Genomic DNA, 18,658 nt, shown 5'->3' with positions numbered 1-18,658 from the left:
TAATTTGTGACCTGTTTCTTTGTCTCCGCATTTTTTATGCTTCCCTGTGTTGATAAGGTGGTTTTCTGTGCTAAGTGTCCTCTAGGGCCCAGTGGTTCAGCCTCCACAATTACCTGAGGAGGACACTCTTGGTGCACCCCCTTGTGGTCTTTGTGCTGAGTCTTGTTGTAGTTAAGCCTTGATTGTTGTAGGTATCACTGGGAGGAATTGACCTCCAGGCCAATTGACTGTGAGAATCAGCTGTGTCTGCAGTGGGAGAACTTCTGTGCTGGAGACACCCCTCTAGGGCAAGACTTGCTTCAATGAGGCTTTGGTGCTCACTGAACCTTCACCCTGAGTGTGTCTTTTATGGTTCCACAGAGCTGCAAACTGGATGGTCCCACTCTGACCTCTGGGTACACTGGCTCCTGGATCTCTAGGGAGGTGCTAATCTAGCCTCTGCCTGAGGCTATCCAGCAAAAGCCTCCCTGCAGGGCTTGGGCGGGGAAGGTCCCACAGAATCAACAGGGCAGGGCTAGCAGTTATGGCTGCTCTCAGAGGCCCAGCTTCTCAGTGTCTCGGCAATCGCTGCAAGGCCCTCTGAGAGAAAGCTGCCCTCGAGTTCCGACCAATGCCAGACAGTCCTGCTTCTCCTGTATGAGTCTGGGTCCCCAGAGACTCACCCGGAACTGGAGTTCAGAGCCTAAGACTCCCTCCCGATTGAAAAGGACAACCACGCCCTCAGCCGCCAGCCCGCTCCGTGTGCGCCTCTGTACCTTAGTATTTTACTTCCGCACTGCGCCTCCTCTGAGTCTCGGTATGCTTTTCTCTTTCCTTCTAGTTGTAGAATTTCCACTCAGTCAGCCTTCCTGTGGTTCTGGATGATGTCCATTCCGTCTTTTAGTTGTATTTTTGAAGTGGTTGTTCGAGGCAGCAAACTCCGGTGTTTACCTATGCTGCAATCTTGGTTTTCTCCTATTTGGTGTATTTTAGTTCAAACCATATACTTCTTAACTTTATGCAAGCTACTTAACCTCTCTTGGCCTCTATATCTTCATTTGTAAAATTAGGATAACAATAGCATCTACTTAAACAGTTGTGATTATTAAATAGGTTATTGCACATAAAAACCTTGAAACACTGCCTGGTTCCTATTAAGAAATGCTGGCTACTAATCTTTTCTCAAATTTTATTTCTATAATCGTAATTGATCCTATCTTTTAAAGCAAAAAAAAACCCCACAATCAATCTTAACTAAGTTTGCAATTTCCCTTATTTTTCTATTGTGATTAATTTTATACACATCTTTTATGATACCCTGGATTTTGATTTGGAGTTAGAGCTCCTGTGATTGCAAAGTTTTCCTTAACCAGTTCAAATACATTATCGAGTCATTTACAATGATAAGAAAGACATTGTTTATCAAATTTTAATTTCTGAGAAAAAACAATTATCAGCACAATTGTCAGAGTAACATCAAAAGTTATATATTTATGTGTCCGGAAACTTCATTAGAAGCTAATCTTTTAAATCTAAGAATACTGGTTTTTAATTAACTTCAAAAAATGATTTTTATGTGACATTGTCACTATCATGTCAAATACTAGTAGGCTTCACCATTTGCAGACTGTATCTGTCTATACCTATATAATTTGTAGACTACCCCTGTGACCCTTACTTCTCTCTTCATAAAACATCTGTCCCTGCCCTGACTTGTGTTACTCAGTGGTTAGAGCATTAGCCTGTGCACCAAAGGGTGGTGGGTTTGATTTCTGGTGAAGGCCACATGTCTGGATTTCACGTTCAGTGCCCCAGAGAGGTTGGGAGGTAACCAATCGATGTGTGTCTCTCACATCAATGTTTTTCTCACTCTCTCTCTCTCCCCCTCCCTACTTCCCATCCACTCTCTCTAAAAATCAATGGAAAAGAATGTCCTCGGGTAGGATTAAAACAAAACAAAAAAACAACCCCTACTATTGTACTACATTCAAAGTTTAGGGTCACATTTGTAGACAGCTCTTTTAAAAGTGAATACTGATTTTAGGAAAACCAAGATGGTTGAGTAGGTAAATGAGGTACTCGCTGCCTCCCACAACTATATCAAAATTACAACTAAAATATGGAACAACCATTGTTTAGAACTGCCTGAAAGCTGGCTGAATGGAAGTTCTACAACAAGAGAAGTAAAGAGTGAAGTTCATTGAGACTAATAGGAAGGGCAGAGGTGTGGAACAGGCTGGTCCAACACCCATATGTGGCATTTTTTAATGGGAGGGATATCTCAGCTGCAGAGGCCTCCCATAAGGAGCCAGGGATCCCAGCCACCCACCAGCACTCTCCCCTCCCTCCTCCCCCCTCTGCCTGGGGAACCAGTGCCAGGAAGAGAAGTTCCATAACTTTGGGCAATAAAATCCAGTGGGGACTGTGGCTGAGTGACACAATGGCTGCTGGAGAGCCAGGCAGTTCCTCTTAAAGGGCCCACACATGAACTTACACGGACATGCTCCCTTTGAGCTCCAGTGCTGGGGCAATGGCTTGGCCAGATCCAGGAATATACAAGGAGGAAACAAGATTGTCTGGCATCGGAGCAAAAACTTGGGGGTGGCTTTCTCTCAGACAGGGGTGCTCACAGAGGTCATTGTTCCTATGCTGAGACCTCTCCAGGTGCAGAGCTGACTGGCAGCCATATCTGAGTTTCCATCAGCCTGGAGCACACTGCTCACTCTTCCCTAATTCCCTGAGATTCTCCCCCACTAGATTTGTAGCCACACCCAAGTAGTTTGTAGTGGCTTTTCGATATGAAATGGCCTGTCCTGGTTCAGGCTTCAGACTTCCTTAAATCTCTCAAACAAGCAGAAGCTGGAGTCAGCATACCCATACCTATCAAATAAGGGGCCCCAAAACTGGAACTAGAAACAGCCTGCCTTGCTTCACAGCTTTGCCTCACTTGGGCACTTCTGAGCCCAACACAAATAACAGCCATCTGCAGATTGCTCTGTAGCTCTGTTAGGTGATCTCAGGCAGTGGCTGACTTTGTAACTCTTTGGAGGCTCTAGAGCCAGTGCACCCAGTAGATATCTTCAGACCATACTAGATTAAAACTCTACGCATCCATGAGTGACACACTCAAGGGGCAGACTCAGTGAGCAACAAAGCCCCACTAAAGCAAGTCCTGTTCCATTTGGGGTATCTTCTGTACAGCAGCCCTTCCACTGTAGTTGCAGCTGGTCTACACAGCCAATTGGCCTGGAGGTAAATTCCCCCCAGAAATGCCAATAGCAATCAAAGCTCAACTACAACAAGACTGTACACAGTCCACACAGGGGCACACCTAGAGTGCCCAGCTCAGGTGACTAGGGAGGATGAGCCAATGGGCCCTATAGGACAACTACTACACAAGGCCATTCTATCAATTCCAGGAGAAATAGCAGCTCTACCTAATACATAGAAACAAACACAGGGAAGCAGCCAAAATGTGGAGCTAAAGAAACATGTCACAAATGAAAGAGCAGAAAAAATCTCGAGAAAAAATACTAAATGAAATGGAAGCAAATAAAGTATTAGATACAGAGTTCAAAACAATGGTTATAAGGATGCTCAAGGATCTTAATGAGAGCTTCAAGGGACATAGTGAGAATTTCAAGGATCTTAGTGAGAATGTCAAAGACATGGAAAAGGACCAGTCAGAAATCAAGCATACACTAACTGAAATAAAGAATAATTTACAAGGATTCAACAGTAGAGGATTCCGAGAATCAAATCAAGGATTTGGAATATGAGGAAGTAAAAACACCCAATCAGAAGAGCAAAAAGAAAAAAGAATCCAAAAATATGAAGATAGTGTAACAACTTCAAGTGTACCAACATTTGAATTATGGGGGTGCCAGAAAGAGAAGAGAGAGAGCAAGATATTGAAAACCTATTTGAAGAAATAATGACAGAAAACTTCCCCTACCTGCTGAAAGAAATAGATACACAAGTATAGGAAGTGCAGAGTCCCAAAACAAAGGGGAACCCAAATTGGTCCACACCAAGCACATCATAATTAAAATGCCAAAGATTAAACACAAAGAGAGAATCTTAAAAGCAGCAAGAGAAAATCAGTTATTTACCCACCAGGGAGTGCCCATTTGATTGTTAGCTGATTTCTCAACAGAGACTTTGTAGGCCTGAAGGGAGTGGCAAGAAATATTCAAAGTTATGAATAGCAAGGACATACAACCAAGATTACTCTACCCAGCAAAGCTATCATTTAGAATTGAAGGTCAGATAAAGAGATTCACAGACAAGAAAAAGCAAAAGGAGTTTACCACCACCAAACCAGTATTACATGAAATGTTGAAGGGTATTCTTTAAAAAGAGAAAGAAGAATTAAAAGAAAAGAAGGAAGAGGAGGAGGAAGAAGTGGAGGAAGAGGAGGAGGAGGAGGAGGAGGAAGAAAAGGGAAAAACAATAAAAATATGAAAAATAAAATGGCAATAAATACATATCTATCAACAATTGAATCTAAAAATCAAAATAAACTAACAAGATATCAAATGAACAAAATAAACTGGTGAATAAAATAGAACCAGAGGCATGAAAACATGGAACAGAATGAGGACTCTCAGACGGAAGGGTGAAGGGGGGGAGGGAGAGAGATTAACCAAAGAACTTATATGTATACTAGTGGCCCAGTGCATGAAATTTGTGCACAGGGGGAGGGGGGGGGAGTTCCCTCAGCCCAGCCTGCAGCCTCTCCAACTGAGGACCCCTTGGGGGACATCTTTCTTGCAATCTGGGACCACTGACTTCTAACTGCTCACCTGCCTGCCTGCCTGATTGCCCCTAACCCCTCTGCCTGCCTGCCTGATCACCACTAACCACTCTGCCTGCCTGCCTGATTGCCCATAACTGCTTCTGCTTGTCTGCCTGATCACCCCTAACAGCCCTCTCCTGCTGGCCTGATCTCACCCCACTAGCCCTCCCCTGCCAGCCTGATCTCGCCCCCAACTTACCTCCCCTGCCAACCTGGTTGCTCCCAATGGCCCTCCTCTGCCAGCATGATCTCACCACCAACTGCCCTCCCCTGCAGGCCCGGTTTCCCCAACTGCCATCCCCTGCCTGCCTGATCTCGCCCCCAACAGCCCTCTCCTGCAGGCCTGATCTCACCCCCAACTGCCCCCAACTTCCCTCCTTTGCTGGCCAATTTGGTTCTGATTGGTCAGTTCCTATGCCAGTCAGTTTCAAAAGCTCCACCTCCTAGACAGCCATTGGTTCTTCACAGCACCCACATTTGGTTCTGATTGGTCGGTTTCTATGCCAGTCAGCATCAAAAGCTCCACCTCCTAGGCAGCCATTTGCTCCTCATAGCACCCAAATTCTGTTCTGATTGGTCAGTTCCTATGCCAGTTAGCATCTCTGGGCCAATCAACGGGGCCTGATCAGAAAGGCGGAGCTGATCAGCAGCCCAGGTGGAGGCCTGGAGAGAAACGGAGGTGTGGCTGCTGGCCAGACTGGGAGAGAAAGAGAGAGGCAAGTGCTGATCAAAAGCTGCCACAGAGGCAACAGATCAGTCCCTGTTTCTCTCTTCAGGCCTCTCTCTGGCCCTGATTCGCAGCCCCCTCAGCAGACAGTGCTGGGGCACCACACCTGCAGGGGAAGCAGTCAGCACTGGGTTGCCATGGCAACCCAGTGCTGACTGCAGGACTGACTTGCAGTTGGTTGAGCCTCCGACCCAGGGTTTTTATATATTAGGATATGCTTTACCTGTGGACACAGACAATACAGTGGTGAAGCATTGGGGCAGGGCAGAACCACTTGGAGGTGAGCAATGGAGGGAAAAGGAGGGGGGCATATATAATATTCTTTCAACAATAAAGATTTTTAAAATTAATAATAAAATTATATTTTACACAGAGTAAAAATAAATAAAACTGAACACTATGACTAAACAGAGAATCAATATTTTAGGACAGCTTATAAGATATTTTAGACCTAAGGATTCCAAAAATAGTATGAATTAGGACTATGTAGGTATGAATACGATCAGATCTGTGCAAAGACAAAACTGTTTAAAATTTATAGAAGTTAGAGGAGTCTTGACAGAGTGAACTGGTAGAGATTCAATTTTTAAATAATTTATTTCAAGCATAGTTTCATTGTTCTTTAGGAATTTTAGCTTAATGTTATTTTGGGAATTTTGTTTATAAGCATAAATTAATGTTAATAATCACTCTAGTTACTATTAGAGGAGAGAAATACAAAGGAGTTATTATACCTACTAGTAGCCCGGTGCACAAAATTCGTGCACTGGGGTGGGGGGGGGGAAGGGCCCCTCAGTCTGGCCTTCACCCTCTCCAATCTGAGAACCCTCAGGGAATGTCCAACTACCTGTTTGTGCCCACACTTTTAACAGATAACAGCTCCATTGTTGTTTCTTTCTTATGCTTAAAACCATTGGAATTAGTAGGTATTTAAATTGTGTATACATTTTGGGGGGACACCCTGTATATCTCTAGTCAGCGGTGAAAGAAACCAACAGCAGACTTGGAACCCCTAGACAAGGAACCTCGCTCACTCCCCACATGTCTCCCCACTTCACTTTCCACTTTCGTGGGCATCAGGAGAATCAACGTTTTCTCTCATTAATTTGGAAAAGCACGTCTGCCGGGGTCCAACCCCAGCGGGTCCAGGGGTCCCCAAAGGTGTGGACGGAGTCGGCGAAGAAGGAATGACACGGAGACGGAGTTCGGTTGATCAGCAGCTAAGCCAGGATCTCCAGCCAAGTTCTGGTCTCAATCTCTAGAGAGGTTCTGCTTAGGATCTCCAGCAAGGTTCTGTGTCCATGGTCTCTTGATAGGTTCTCCAGCCAGGTTCTCCAGGTTCTCCAGCCAGGTTCTGTAGCCATGTTCCCTCGCTAGGTTCTCCAGCCAGGTTCTGTCCAGGTTCTCCAGCCAGGTTCAGTCACCAGGTTCTAGTCAGGTTCTCTTGCCAATTTCTGTAGTTAGGTTCAGTCCAGGATCTTTTGCCATGTTCTCTCCAGCGAAGTTCTTCTGTCTGTAGGTTCTGTGTAGGTGCTGTCTTCTTTCTGTCTCCTAAGTTCTGTGTCTTGCTGTCTTATTACATCTGTATTTATACCAGTTGATTTTAATCCTGTCAATCTCTATTACAAAGGTTAGGGCGTTTCTTATCTCCATTCCAGGGAGTAAAGATTATGTAGCTTAAGCATGATTGTTCATAGTTAAAGTGATTAATTACCCGCCTGGCACTTAGTTGAGGGGTTTTATTCCCTCCCTAACTTCAGGGAAAAATTCCTACCTGGGGAAACAACCTTTCTAGGAGAGGCATCCCCTCCCTGACTTCAGGGAAAAATTCCTATCTGGGGAAACAACCTTTCTCGGAGAGGTGACCTTGGTTAAAACACACAGCGCTAAGGGGAGCAAACATATTAAGAACAGTATGCTATATATGCCAGGTCCCTTGAAACAGCAAGGATGGACCGGCTCCTGGCAAATTCCCCCTTTTTTATTTTTTAAAAGCAGGCATTAAAAAGAAAAACCCCAAATGCTCTCTTGTATCCATTTTAAGAGTAGGATTGACGCTTTCCGCTATTACCTGAGTCCTGATCTATCACCCCAGGGAGAGCTTGCCAATCCTGCACTTTCCCGGGGTGGAAAGGCTGCAGTGGGGTTAAGGATAAGGCTCCTTGGGCCTACCTTCTCCCATGCCATTACATTTACCTTTCCTTCCTCAGAAAAGCATGGACATATTTCTTGTATAAAACGTTCTGTCTGACTGGGAGTAACCTTAATTCCTCTGCTAGCAAGCATATGTGTTAAAAGATCAATACAGAGTCTTATTTCTTTAGACTCAGTATGGCACATCTTCTCAATCTGAGTTCTGTACTATCCACCTTCTTACCCTACTTATCCTCTTTAGGGGGGTCTGCAGTACCCTGGTGGAGTCCTATCCGTCCCGAGTGTGGGGTTCTCAATGGGGGTGGAGGGCTTACCTAGGGGAATCCTGTTCCAGGAGTTCCCAAAGGTGTGGACGGAGTCGGCGAAGACTATCCACCCTCTTCCTACGGTGGAGTCCTATCCGTCCCGAGTGTGGGGTGCTTACCTAGGGGTCCCTGTTCGGGCGCCGTATGCCGGGGTCCAACCCCAGCGGGTCCAGGGGTCCCCAAAGGTGTGGACGGAGTCGGCGAAGAAGGAATGACACGGAGACGGAGTTCGGTTGATCAGCAGCTAAGCCAGGATCTCCAGCCAAGTTCTGGTCTCAATCTCTAGAGAGGTTCTGCTTAGGATCTCCAGCAAGGTTCTGTGTCCATGGTCTCTTGATAGGTTCTCCAGCCAGGTTCTCCAGGTTCTCCAGCCAGGTTCTGTAGCCATGTTCCCTCGCTAGGTTCTCCAGCCAGGTTCTGTCCAGGTTCTCCAGCCAGGTTCAGTCACCAGGTTCTAGTCAGGTTCTCTTGCCAATTTCTGTAGTTAGGTTCAGTCCAGGATCTTTTGCCATGTTCTCTCCAGCGAAGTTCTTCTGTCTGTAGGTTCTGTGTAGGTGCTGTCTTCTTTCTGTCTCCTAAGTTCTGTGTCTTGCTGTCTTATTACATCTGTATTTATACCAGTTGATTTTAATCCTGTCAATCTCTATTACAAAGGTTAGGGCGTTTCTTATCTCCATTCCAGGGAGTAAAGATTATGTAGCTTAAGCATGATTGTTCATAGTTAAAGTGATTAATTACCCGCCTGGCACTTAGTTGAGGGGTTTTATTCCCTCCCTAACTTCAGGGAAAAATTCCTACCTGGGGAAACAACCTTTCTAGGAGAGGCATCCCCTCCCTGACTTCAGGGAAAAATTCCTATCTGGGGAAACAACCTTTCTCGGAGAGGTGACCTTGGTTAAAACACACAGCGCTAAGGGGAGCAAACATATTAAGAACAGTATGCTATATATGCCAGGTCCCTTGAAACAGCAAGGATGGACCGGCTCCCGGCACACGTCCTGTCACCCGCTGCCTGGCAGGAGTGCGCTAGGCCCCAAGCAAGCGAGGCTCAGTCAGGGCAGCTTTTGCTCATGGGTGCTGGCACCCAAAGTGCACATTCCTCCTCTACAGTCGCCCCAACTATCCCACTGTTTCACTGAGAGGACGGAATTCCTCTTCGCCTCTGGGTTCTTGATCTTGAATGCTGACTGAAGGCACCTCAGCGAGGGCCGCCCGCGCCCACCAGGTGTGTCTGTCTGCATCTGCTCCCGCCTCAGCACCTGCATTAACCCCCTAGAGGTGATCTCGTAGCTGCACTGGCCTCCATGGGAACAGGGCATCACCACTCCACCCTCTCACTGTCATCTCACAGGCGCCCACCCTCAGCACCCAGAACACCCAGACACTCTCCAAAGGATGTGAGCACATTAGAGGGGATGTGTGCACATCCTTTGGGGGTGTTAGGCATGCTGGGTTGATGGAAGTGTGGTAGAGAGGTGGGGGGAACTTGTGCACACCATGGTTTGCAACTGTTACAGGCGCGGGAGGGTGACAGTGTGCTGGGGGATGTTCGCACGCCAGGGGGGGATGTGCATACCAGAGGCCTCTGGCTTTGCAGATCCGCAAACCCCCATGGTGCGGCCAGGAGGATGTCAGTCTGGCCCGCCACAGTGGCTGTCCCTGTGATCCTGCACCTTCTGGGCCAGGAGGCAGATCTTGCGCAGCCACTTCTGGGCGCTGATGGCCTGCAGGCACTACTTCAGCTCAGCCTGCAGGCTCCGCTTGGTACGCTCACAGCTGTCACCACCGCCATGTGGGGAGTATAGGCCGCCCTCCGCAGGCCTGCCTCCCCTGTCCAGAGGCTCTCTGCGCTGCTCACCTGCCCAGAGTGACTGGAGCTGGGTGGAAGCCAGGTGTCCTGCCCTGCCCAACCCCGGCCAATCCGCCCTTGTGCGAGCTGCTGTCCTGCCAGGAAGGGTCACGGATCCAGGTCCCGGGACCACGGACAGCCTCAAGCTCTGCCCCCCGCCCGGAAGGGTCACAGATCCGTGTCTTGGTCCCGTGGACAGCCTCAAGCACGGCCCCCAACCTGCCAGGTCACGGATCCGGGTCCCAGACTGCGGACAGCCTCAAGTGCTGCCCCCCGCCCGCCAGATCATGGATCCGGGTCCCGGGACCGCGGACAGCCTCAAGCACTGCCCCCTGCCCGCCAGGTCATGGGTCCGGGTCCCAGACCACGGACAGCCTCAAGCGCTGCCCCCTGCCCGCCAGATCATTGATCCAGGTCCCAGACTGCGGACAGCCTCAAGCGCTGCCCCCCCGCCTGGCAGGGTCACAGATCCATGTCTTGGTCCCGCGGACAACCTCAAGCACTGCCCCCCACCCGGAAGGGTCACAGATCCGTGTCTTGGTCCCATGGACAGCCTCAAGCCCCAACCCGCCAGGTCACGGATCTGGGTCCCAGACTGCGGACAGCCTCAAGCGCTGCCCCGTGCCCGGCAGGGTAACAGATCCAGGTCCCAGGACAGCGGACAGCATCAAGCACTGCCCCCACCTGCCAGGTCACAGATCCGGGTTCCGGACTACGGTCAGCCTCAGGCGCTGCCCCCTGCCCGGCAGGGTCACAGATCGGGTCCCGGACCGTGGACAGCCTCAAGTGCTGCCCCCCGCCCAGCAGGGTCACAGATCCAGGTCCCAGACCACGGACAGCCTTGCCCACTGATGCCCGCCTTCAGTATGCAAATTAGCCGCCATATTGCTGCTTCAGGGTGGGGGAACCCACTGGCGTGCCTGGCCAGTCTGGATAAGGGAATGATGGCTGTTTGCAGCTGGTCACACCCCCTTCAGGGTGGGGGTCCCAACTGGGGTGCCTGGACAGTCTGGGTGAGGGGCTGAGGGCCGTTTTCAGGCTGGCGGGCGACTGAAGCTCCCAATTTCTCCTTTTTTTCTTTTTCATTTTTTATTCTGGGATTTATTTACCTTCTATGGCTGTCACTGAAGCTGAGAGCCGGCTTTAGGTCTGAGGCCTGGCTGCAGCTCTGAGACCTCGGCTGCTGAAAGCAGGGATCTGGGTCTGTTTAGATTCTATAATTGAAACACTGTTGCGATCCTGCTGGCAGAAGGCCGGCTGGCCGAAAGCGTGTTTCTGGGTTTTGTTTAACTTCTATAATTGCAACATTGTTTCTTAGAGTGCAAGCTCAGAGGCTGGCAGCGGCAGGTGCTGAGCCTTGGCTTTCTCCATCACTGGAGCAAGCAAGCCTCCTGTTCGCTTCAAGCTGCCTGGCTGCCGGCGGGCATCTTGGTTGGCAGTTAATTTGCATATTGCCCTGATTAGCCAATGAGAAGCGTGTCGGAGCTACGGTTAATTACCATGTTTGTCTATTATTATATAGGACTAGAGGCCCGGTGCACAAAAATCTGTGCACTCGGTGGGGAGGGTTGTCCCTCAGCGCGGCCTGTGCCCTCTCGCAGTCTGGGACCCCTCGGGAGATAATGACCTGCTGGCTTAGGCCTGCTCTCAGGTGGCAGAGGGCAGGTCCAATCCCTAGGTGCAGCCCCTGGTCGGGCTCAGAGCAGGGCTGATTAGGGAGTTGGGGCAACGCCCCCTGTCATGCACAGAGCAGGGCGGGTTGGGAGGTTGCGATGCCACCCTCAGTCACGCTCAGGGTAGGGCTGATTGGGGGGTTGGGGCACCGCTACCTGTCACACTCAAGGCAGGGTCGATGGGGAGGTTGCAGCGCCACCCCTGTCACACACAGAGCAGGGCCAATCATGAGGTTAGGGTGCTGCCCCCTGTCACTCACATAGCAGGGACCATCATGGGGGTTGGGGCTCCATACCCTGTCACGCACAGAGCAGGGCCGATCTGGGGGTTGGGGAACTCCCCACTGTCACGTACAGAGCAGGGCCCATCAGGGGGTTGGGGAGCTCCCCCCTGTCACGCACAGAGCAGGGCCCATCAGGGGGTTGAGGAGCTCCCCCCTGTCACTCACAGAGTAGGGCCAATCTGGGGATTGGGGAGCTCCCCACTGTCACTCACAGAGTAGGGCCGATAGGGAAGTTGGGCCACTGCCCCCTGTCACACACAGAGCAGGGTGGATCAGGTGGTTGGGCACTGCATCCTGTCACATACAGAGCAGGGCCGATCAGGGGGTTGGGGCGCCGCACCCTGTCACACACAGAGCCGCAGGGTGATCAGGGGGTTGGGGAGCTCCTCCCTATCAGGCACAGAGCAGGGCCGATCAGGGGGTTGGGGCGCCTTCCCCTGTCACGAACAGAGCTGGGTGGATAGGGAGGTTGTGGCCCCGCCCCCTGTCCCACACAGAGCCGCAGGGTGATCAGGGGGTTTGGGCGCTGCCCCCTGTCACGCTGATCCCGGTGCCAGGAGGCATCGCGGCTCCGCTGATCCCGGTGCTGGGAGGCAAATTACCCTTCTACTATATAGGATTGAGGCCTGGTGCACAGGTAGGGGCCGGCTGGTTTGCCCTGAAAGGTGTGTCCTCGATCAGGGTAGGGGTCATCACTGGGGTGACTGGCCAGCCTGGATGAGGGGATGATGGCTGTTTGGAGATGGTCACACACCCTTCAGGGTGGGGGTCCCCACTGGGGTGCCTGGCCAGTCTGGGTGAGGAGCTGAGGCCTGTTTTCAGGCTGGCGGGTGACTGAAGCTCCCAACTGCTCCTTTTTTTTCTTTTTTTATTTTATTCTGGGCCAGCTTTAGCTCTGAGGCTTGGCTCCAGCTCCTAGGCCTCGGCTGCTAAAAACAGGTATCTGGTTTGTTTGGGTTCTATAATCAAAACACTGTTTCAACTCCAGCTCTGAGATCCCGGCTTGCTGAAAGAAGGTTTGTGGGGTTTTGTTTAGCATCTATATTTGTAACAATGTTTCCAACTGCAAGCTCAGAGGCCGGCAGCGGCAGGCGGGGAACATTGGAGTCCTCCGTCACTGAAGCAAGCAAGCCTCATGTTCGCTTCAAGCTGCGTGGCTGCTGGCCACCATCTTGGCTGTCAGTTAATTTGCATAACTCCCTGATTAGCCAATGGGAAGGGTAGCTGAGGTATGGCTAATTACCATGTTTCTCTTTTATTAGATAGGATAGTATTATTGGATTTTGCCTATTGTATTACTGCGCATATATTATCATAAGAAACTCCAAGGTACAGACCAAACTTTTATCAAGCAATTAATTACCTTAAGTGGGAACTAAGGACCAGATGGTCTAAACTAAACTGTATAATTACTGAACATATTGAACATATGTAAATGAAGAATGGCAACACAATATCTAAAACGATCAAGAATAATGTTTGTGAATTTTCTCTAGTTCTTCAGGATCAAGAATAAGACCAAGAAAAGAAAAAAACAAATCTGTGGGCAAAAGGAAATAATGTTTTTCATTTGCTTATATTTCCAAATGTCCTCAAATAAAATCTCTGAACTATTAAAACAAATCAAGAAACTAAAAAACCAAAAGTTGAATATATACTTAGGAATTTGAGGCTAATCTGTGTTCCTAGATTTAAGATTAGTTTTAAATAGAAAAATAGGTTTCATGAAACAGAAATGTTAATAACATAAGAATATCTAGGAATTGTTATTAGAATAACCTTATTAAACATTTTCTAGAAGAGGGAGAATAATGTATTATCTCTAATTTACAATTACCAGTAATATAATTTCTTCATAAAAGTAGAAGTCTCCCAAACAATCAGCAAAGATACAGCAATCCTAATTGACTCACTAGATCAGATGGACTTAATAGACGTCTTCAGAACACTTCACCCCAAAGCCAGGGACTATACATTCTACTCAAATGCTCATAAGACATATTCAAAAATAGACCATATATTGGGTCACAAGCAAAGTATCCTCAAATTCAAGAAGATTGAAATCATACCAAGCATCTTCTCAGACCACGATGGCATAATAGTAGAAATAAACAACAATAAAAACAACCCAAAATACTCAAACACTTGGAAGCTGAATAGCATGTTATTAAATATTGATGGGGTTACCAATGAGATCAAAGAAGAAATTAAAAACACCCTGGAAACTAATGACAATGAAAACACAACAATCCAAAACCTTTGGGACACAATGAAAGCAGTCCTGAGAGGGAAGTTTATAGCTCTACAGGCCTATCTCAAAAAACAAGAAAAAATGGTAGTAAATCATCTAACTCTACAACTCAAAGAATTAGAAAGAGAGCAACAAGAAAACCCCAGAATGAGCAGAAGGAAGGAGATAATAAAGATTAGAGCAGAAATAAATGATATAGAGACCAAAAAAACAATACAGAAAATCAATGAAACCAAGAGCTGGTTCTTTGAAAGGATAAACAAGATTGACAAACCTCTAGCCAGACTCACCAAGAAGCAAAGAGAGAGGACCCAAATTAACAAAATCAGAAACGATAGAGGCGAAATAACAACAGACCCCGCAGAAATACAAATGATTGTTAAAAAATACTATGGACAACTCTACTCCAACAAACTAGACAACATGGAGGAAATGGACAAATTCCTAGAAAATACAACATTCAAAAACTCAATCAGGGAGAATATAAAAATCTCAACAGGCCAATAACTATGGAAGAAATTGAAGCAGTCATCAAAAAGCTTCCAGCAAACAAAAGCTCAGGACCAGATGGCTTCACAGGGGAGTTTTACCAAACATTCAAGGAAGAACTAAAACCTACCCTCCTCAGACTACTACAAAAAATTCAAGAGGAAGGAACGCTTCCAAGCTCATTCTATGAAGCCAGCATCACCCTAATACCAAAACCAGGGAAAGACAACACAATGAAAGAGAATTACAGGCCAATATCCCTCATGAACATAGATGCCAAAATCCTCAACAAAATCTTAGCAAATCGGATCCAGCAGTACATCAGAAAGATCATACACCATGACCAAGTTGGATTTATCCCAGGGTTACAAGGATGGTACAATATCCGCAATCAATAAACGTGATACATCACATAAACAAATTGAAAGAAAAAAACCACATGGTCATATCAATTAATGCAGAAAAAGCATTTGACAAAATTCAACACCCATTTTTGATAAAAACTCTCAGTAAGGCGGGAGTAGAAGGATCATACCTCAACATAATAAAAGCCATATATGACAGGCCCACAGCCAGCATCATACTCACTGGACAAAAACTAACACCATTTCCCCTAAGAACAGGAAGAAGACAGGGATGCCCCCTCTCACCACTCCTGTCCAACATAGTACTGGAAGTGTTAGCCATTGCAATTCGGCAAGAAGAAGCAATAAAAGGCATCCAAATTGGAAAAGAGGAAGTAAAACTGTCCTTATTTGCAGACGACATGATATTATACATACAAAACCCTAGAGACTCCATCAAAAAGCTACTAGACTTAATACATGAATTTGGCAATGTAGCAGGATACAAAGTTAACCCCAAGAAATCTGAGGCATTTCTATACACCAATAGTGAACTTTCAGAAAGAGAGATTATAAAAACAACCCCGTTTACCATCGCACCAAAAAAAATTAAGCCACCTAGGAATAAACTTAACTAAAGAGGTAAAAGGCCTCTACTCAGAAAACTACAGGACATTGAAAAAAGAGATAGAGGAAGACATAAACAGATGGAAGAACATACCGTGTTAATGGATTGGTAGAATCAACATCATTAAAATGTCCATACTACCCAAAGCAATCTATAAATTCAACGCACTTCCCATTAAAATACCAACGGCATACTTCATAGATCTAGAATGAACTCTCCAAAAATTCATCTGGAATTAAAAAAGACCCAGAATAGGTGCAGCAATCCTGAAAAAGAACAAAGTAGGTGGGATCTCAATACCAAATATCAAGATGTATTACAAAGCCACTGTTCTCAAAACTGCCTGGTACTGGCACAAGAATAGGCATATAGATCAATGGAATAGAATAGAGAGCCCAGAAATATGCCCAAACCAATATGCTCAATTAATATTTGACAAAGGAGGCAAGAACATACAATAGAGCCAAGAGAGTCTCTTTAATAAATGGTGTTGGGAAAATTGGACGGATATATGCAAGAAAATGAAACTAGATCACCAACTTACACCATACACAAAAATAGACTCAAAATGGATAAAGGACTTAAATGTATGACAGGAAACCATAAAAATTCTAGAAAAATCCAAAGGCAACAAAATCTCAGACATATGCCGAAGCAATTTCTTCACTGATACAGCTCCTAGGGCACTTGAAACTAAAGAGAAAATGAACAAATGGGACTACATCAAAATAAAAAGCTTCTGCACAGCAAAAGAAACCATCAACAAAACAACGAGAAAACACACTGTGTGGGAAAATATATTTGCCAATGTCATATCTGATAAGGGCCTAATCTCCAAAATTTATAGGGAACTCATACAACTTAACAAAAGGAAGATAAACAATCCAATCAAAAAATGGGCAAAGGACCTAAATAGACACCTTTCAAAAGAGGACATTCAGAAAGCCAAGAGACATATGAAAACATGCTCAAAGTCACTAATCATCCGAGAGATGCAAATCAAATCAACAATGAGGTACCATCTCACACTTGTCAGACTGGCTATCATCAACAAATCAACAAATGACAAGTGCTGGAGAGGATGTGGAGAAAAAGGAATACTTGTGCACTGCTGGTGGGAATGCAGACTGGTGCAGCCACTATAGAAGACAGTATGGAGTTTCCTTAAAAAACTGAAAATGGAACTCCCATTTGACCCTGTGATCCCACTTCTAGGAATATATCCCAAGAAACCAGAAACACCATTCAGAAAGGATATATGCACCTCTATGTTCATAGCAGCACAATTCACCATAGCTAAGATCTGGAAACAGCCTAAGTGCCCATCAGTAGATGAATGGATTAGAAAACTGTGGGACATCTACACGATGGAATACTATGCTGCTGTAAAAAGGAAGGAACTCTTACCATTTGCAACGTCATGGATGGAACTGGAGAGCATTATGCTAAGTGAAATAAGCCAGTCAATGAAGGAAAAATACCACATGATCTCACTCATTCATGGATAATAGAGACCATTATAAACTTTTGAACAATAATAGATACAGAGGCAGAGCAGCCTCAAACAGATTGTCAAACTGCAGCAGGAAGGCCGGGGAGGGTTGGGGGGCAGGAGGTAGGGGGGTAAGAGATCAACTAAAGGACTTGTATGCATGCATATAAGCATAACCAATGGACATAAGACACTGGGGGATAGGGGAGGCTAGGGGACTGTCTAGGGCGGGGTGATAAAATGGACACATATGTAATACCCGTTGTAATACTTTAAGCAATAAAAAAAAAACAAAACAAAAAAAAAAAAAAAAAAAACAGATTGTCAAACTGCAGCGGGAAGGCCGGGGAGGGTTGGGGGGCAGGAGGTAGGGGGGTAAGAGATCAACCAAAGGACTTGTATGCATGCATATAAGCATAACCAATGGACATAAGACACTGGGTGATAGGGGAGGCTAGGGGACTGTCTAGGGCGGGGGGGGGGGGGCAATGGACACATATGTAATACCCTTTGTAATACTTTAAGCAATTAAAAAAAAAAGAAAAGAAAAGATAAGACATTAAAAAAAAAAAAGTAGAAGTCTCCAACTGGTAGAAATATCACTGGAGGCTTTCAATAGGAATGCCAGATCATTGCCAGCACACCTCTAGACAGAGAAGTGCCATTTTGTAAACAGAATGATGAATATAATCCTACTCCTTTATGATGAATATAACTCACCCCAATGTTGTACGGCCTGAAAATATAGAAGTGAGGTGAGACTCAACCACTCTTTGAGACTCTCAAGCAGGAGTTTTTAACTTGAGATCTAGAATATGATTCCAGGGGTCAGCGAACCCTCTGAAATTGTGTACAACACTGTATGTGTACCTTCGTGAAGCAACCTGTTCTCACAGGATTCTAAAACTGTTATGGGCTAACACTGTATGATATCCATATCCCATCATGTCATTAGAAGTGAGATAAATTATTAAAATTCACATAATTGGGCATTATTCTAACCACTGGAACACACTTTTCCACCAGGAGATAGATTCTAAATTCAGTAATCGTGTGACTATTATTTACAACAAATAGAAGAAAAAAAATTAAAAAAATTACCTGCAAGATTATCAATTTCTTTTTCCTGTAGCAAACTGACTGCATCATCATCTCCTTCCAGCATAAGTTCTGTCTCTGCATTCTGATTCACTATTGCTTGACTTCTGAATGTTTTCTTTGACTTCACCACATCTTCTTCAGTGCCTAGTCACAAGTGAAATACAATAATTTAGGTCATTGTGATTGTTTTGTTTTCAGTGAGTATTAGACATAATCAATTATTTTTCATACTTATATGCTGCATTTACACATTACTCTACAACTATAGAGCACTTTTACATTCTTTATCTTGTTCAGTCTTCTAAATAATTGTGAGAAAGATGGTGTAATCTACTACCCTTGTTTTACAGATGAGGCAACAGGCTGACAAAACTACTTGTCTATAGAGAAACCTAGGAGTTGGCTGGTGGTAGAGAAAGGCAACTTGGGTTTCTAAGATGACTGCACTTTCTATCAAAAATCTATATCTCACCAAAAACTCGGTTTTCTGATCCATTAAAGCACACAATTTTACATAATTATACCTTTGTGTGAATTAGGTAATCAACTGGACAGATCTTTTAAAAACATAAATAGGTATGAAG

At 45.9% G+C, this 18,658-nt stretch overlaps 1 protein-coding gene across 1 annotated transcript in view; it reads right to left on the bottom strand.

The window, feature by feature from the left end:
- The window catches only part of NBEA (neurobeachin), a gene marked incomplete at its 5' end in the record, with an annotated part of 948,936 nt that overhangs the window by 346,293 nt on the left and 583,985 nt on the right, over positions 1-18,658 (bottom strand). Inside the window, one exon of the mRNA XM_081083035.1 lies at positions 18,075-18,218. Within this exon, the coding sequence (XP_080939161.1) occupies positions 18,075-18,218 (144 nt within the window). The remainder of the gene's footprint in view (positions 1-18,074; positions 18,219-18,658) is intronic.

Source organism: Myotis nattereri (genome assembly GCF_964212035.1).
Source record: "Myotis nattereri genome assembly, chromosome: 2".
Lineage (NCBI taxonomy): Eukaryota > Metazoa > Chordata > Mammalia > Chiroptera > Vespertilionidae > Myotis > Myotis nattereri.
This window is presented reverse-complemented; position numbering and strand designations above follow the sequence as displayed.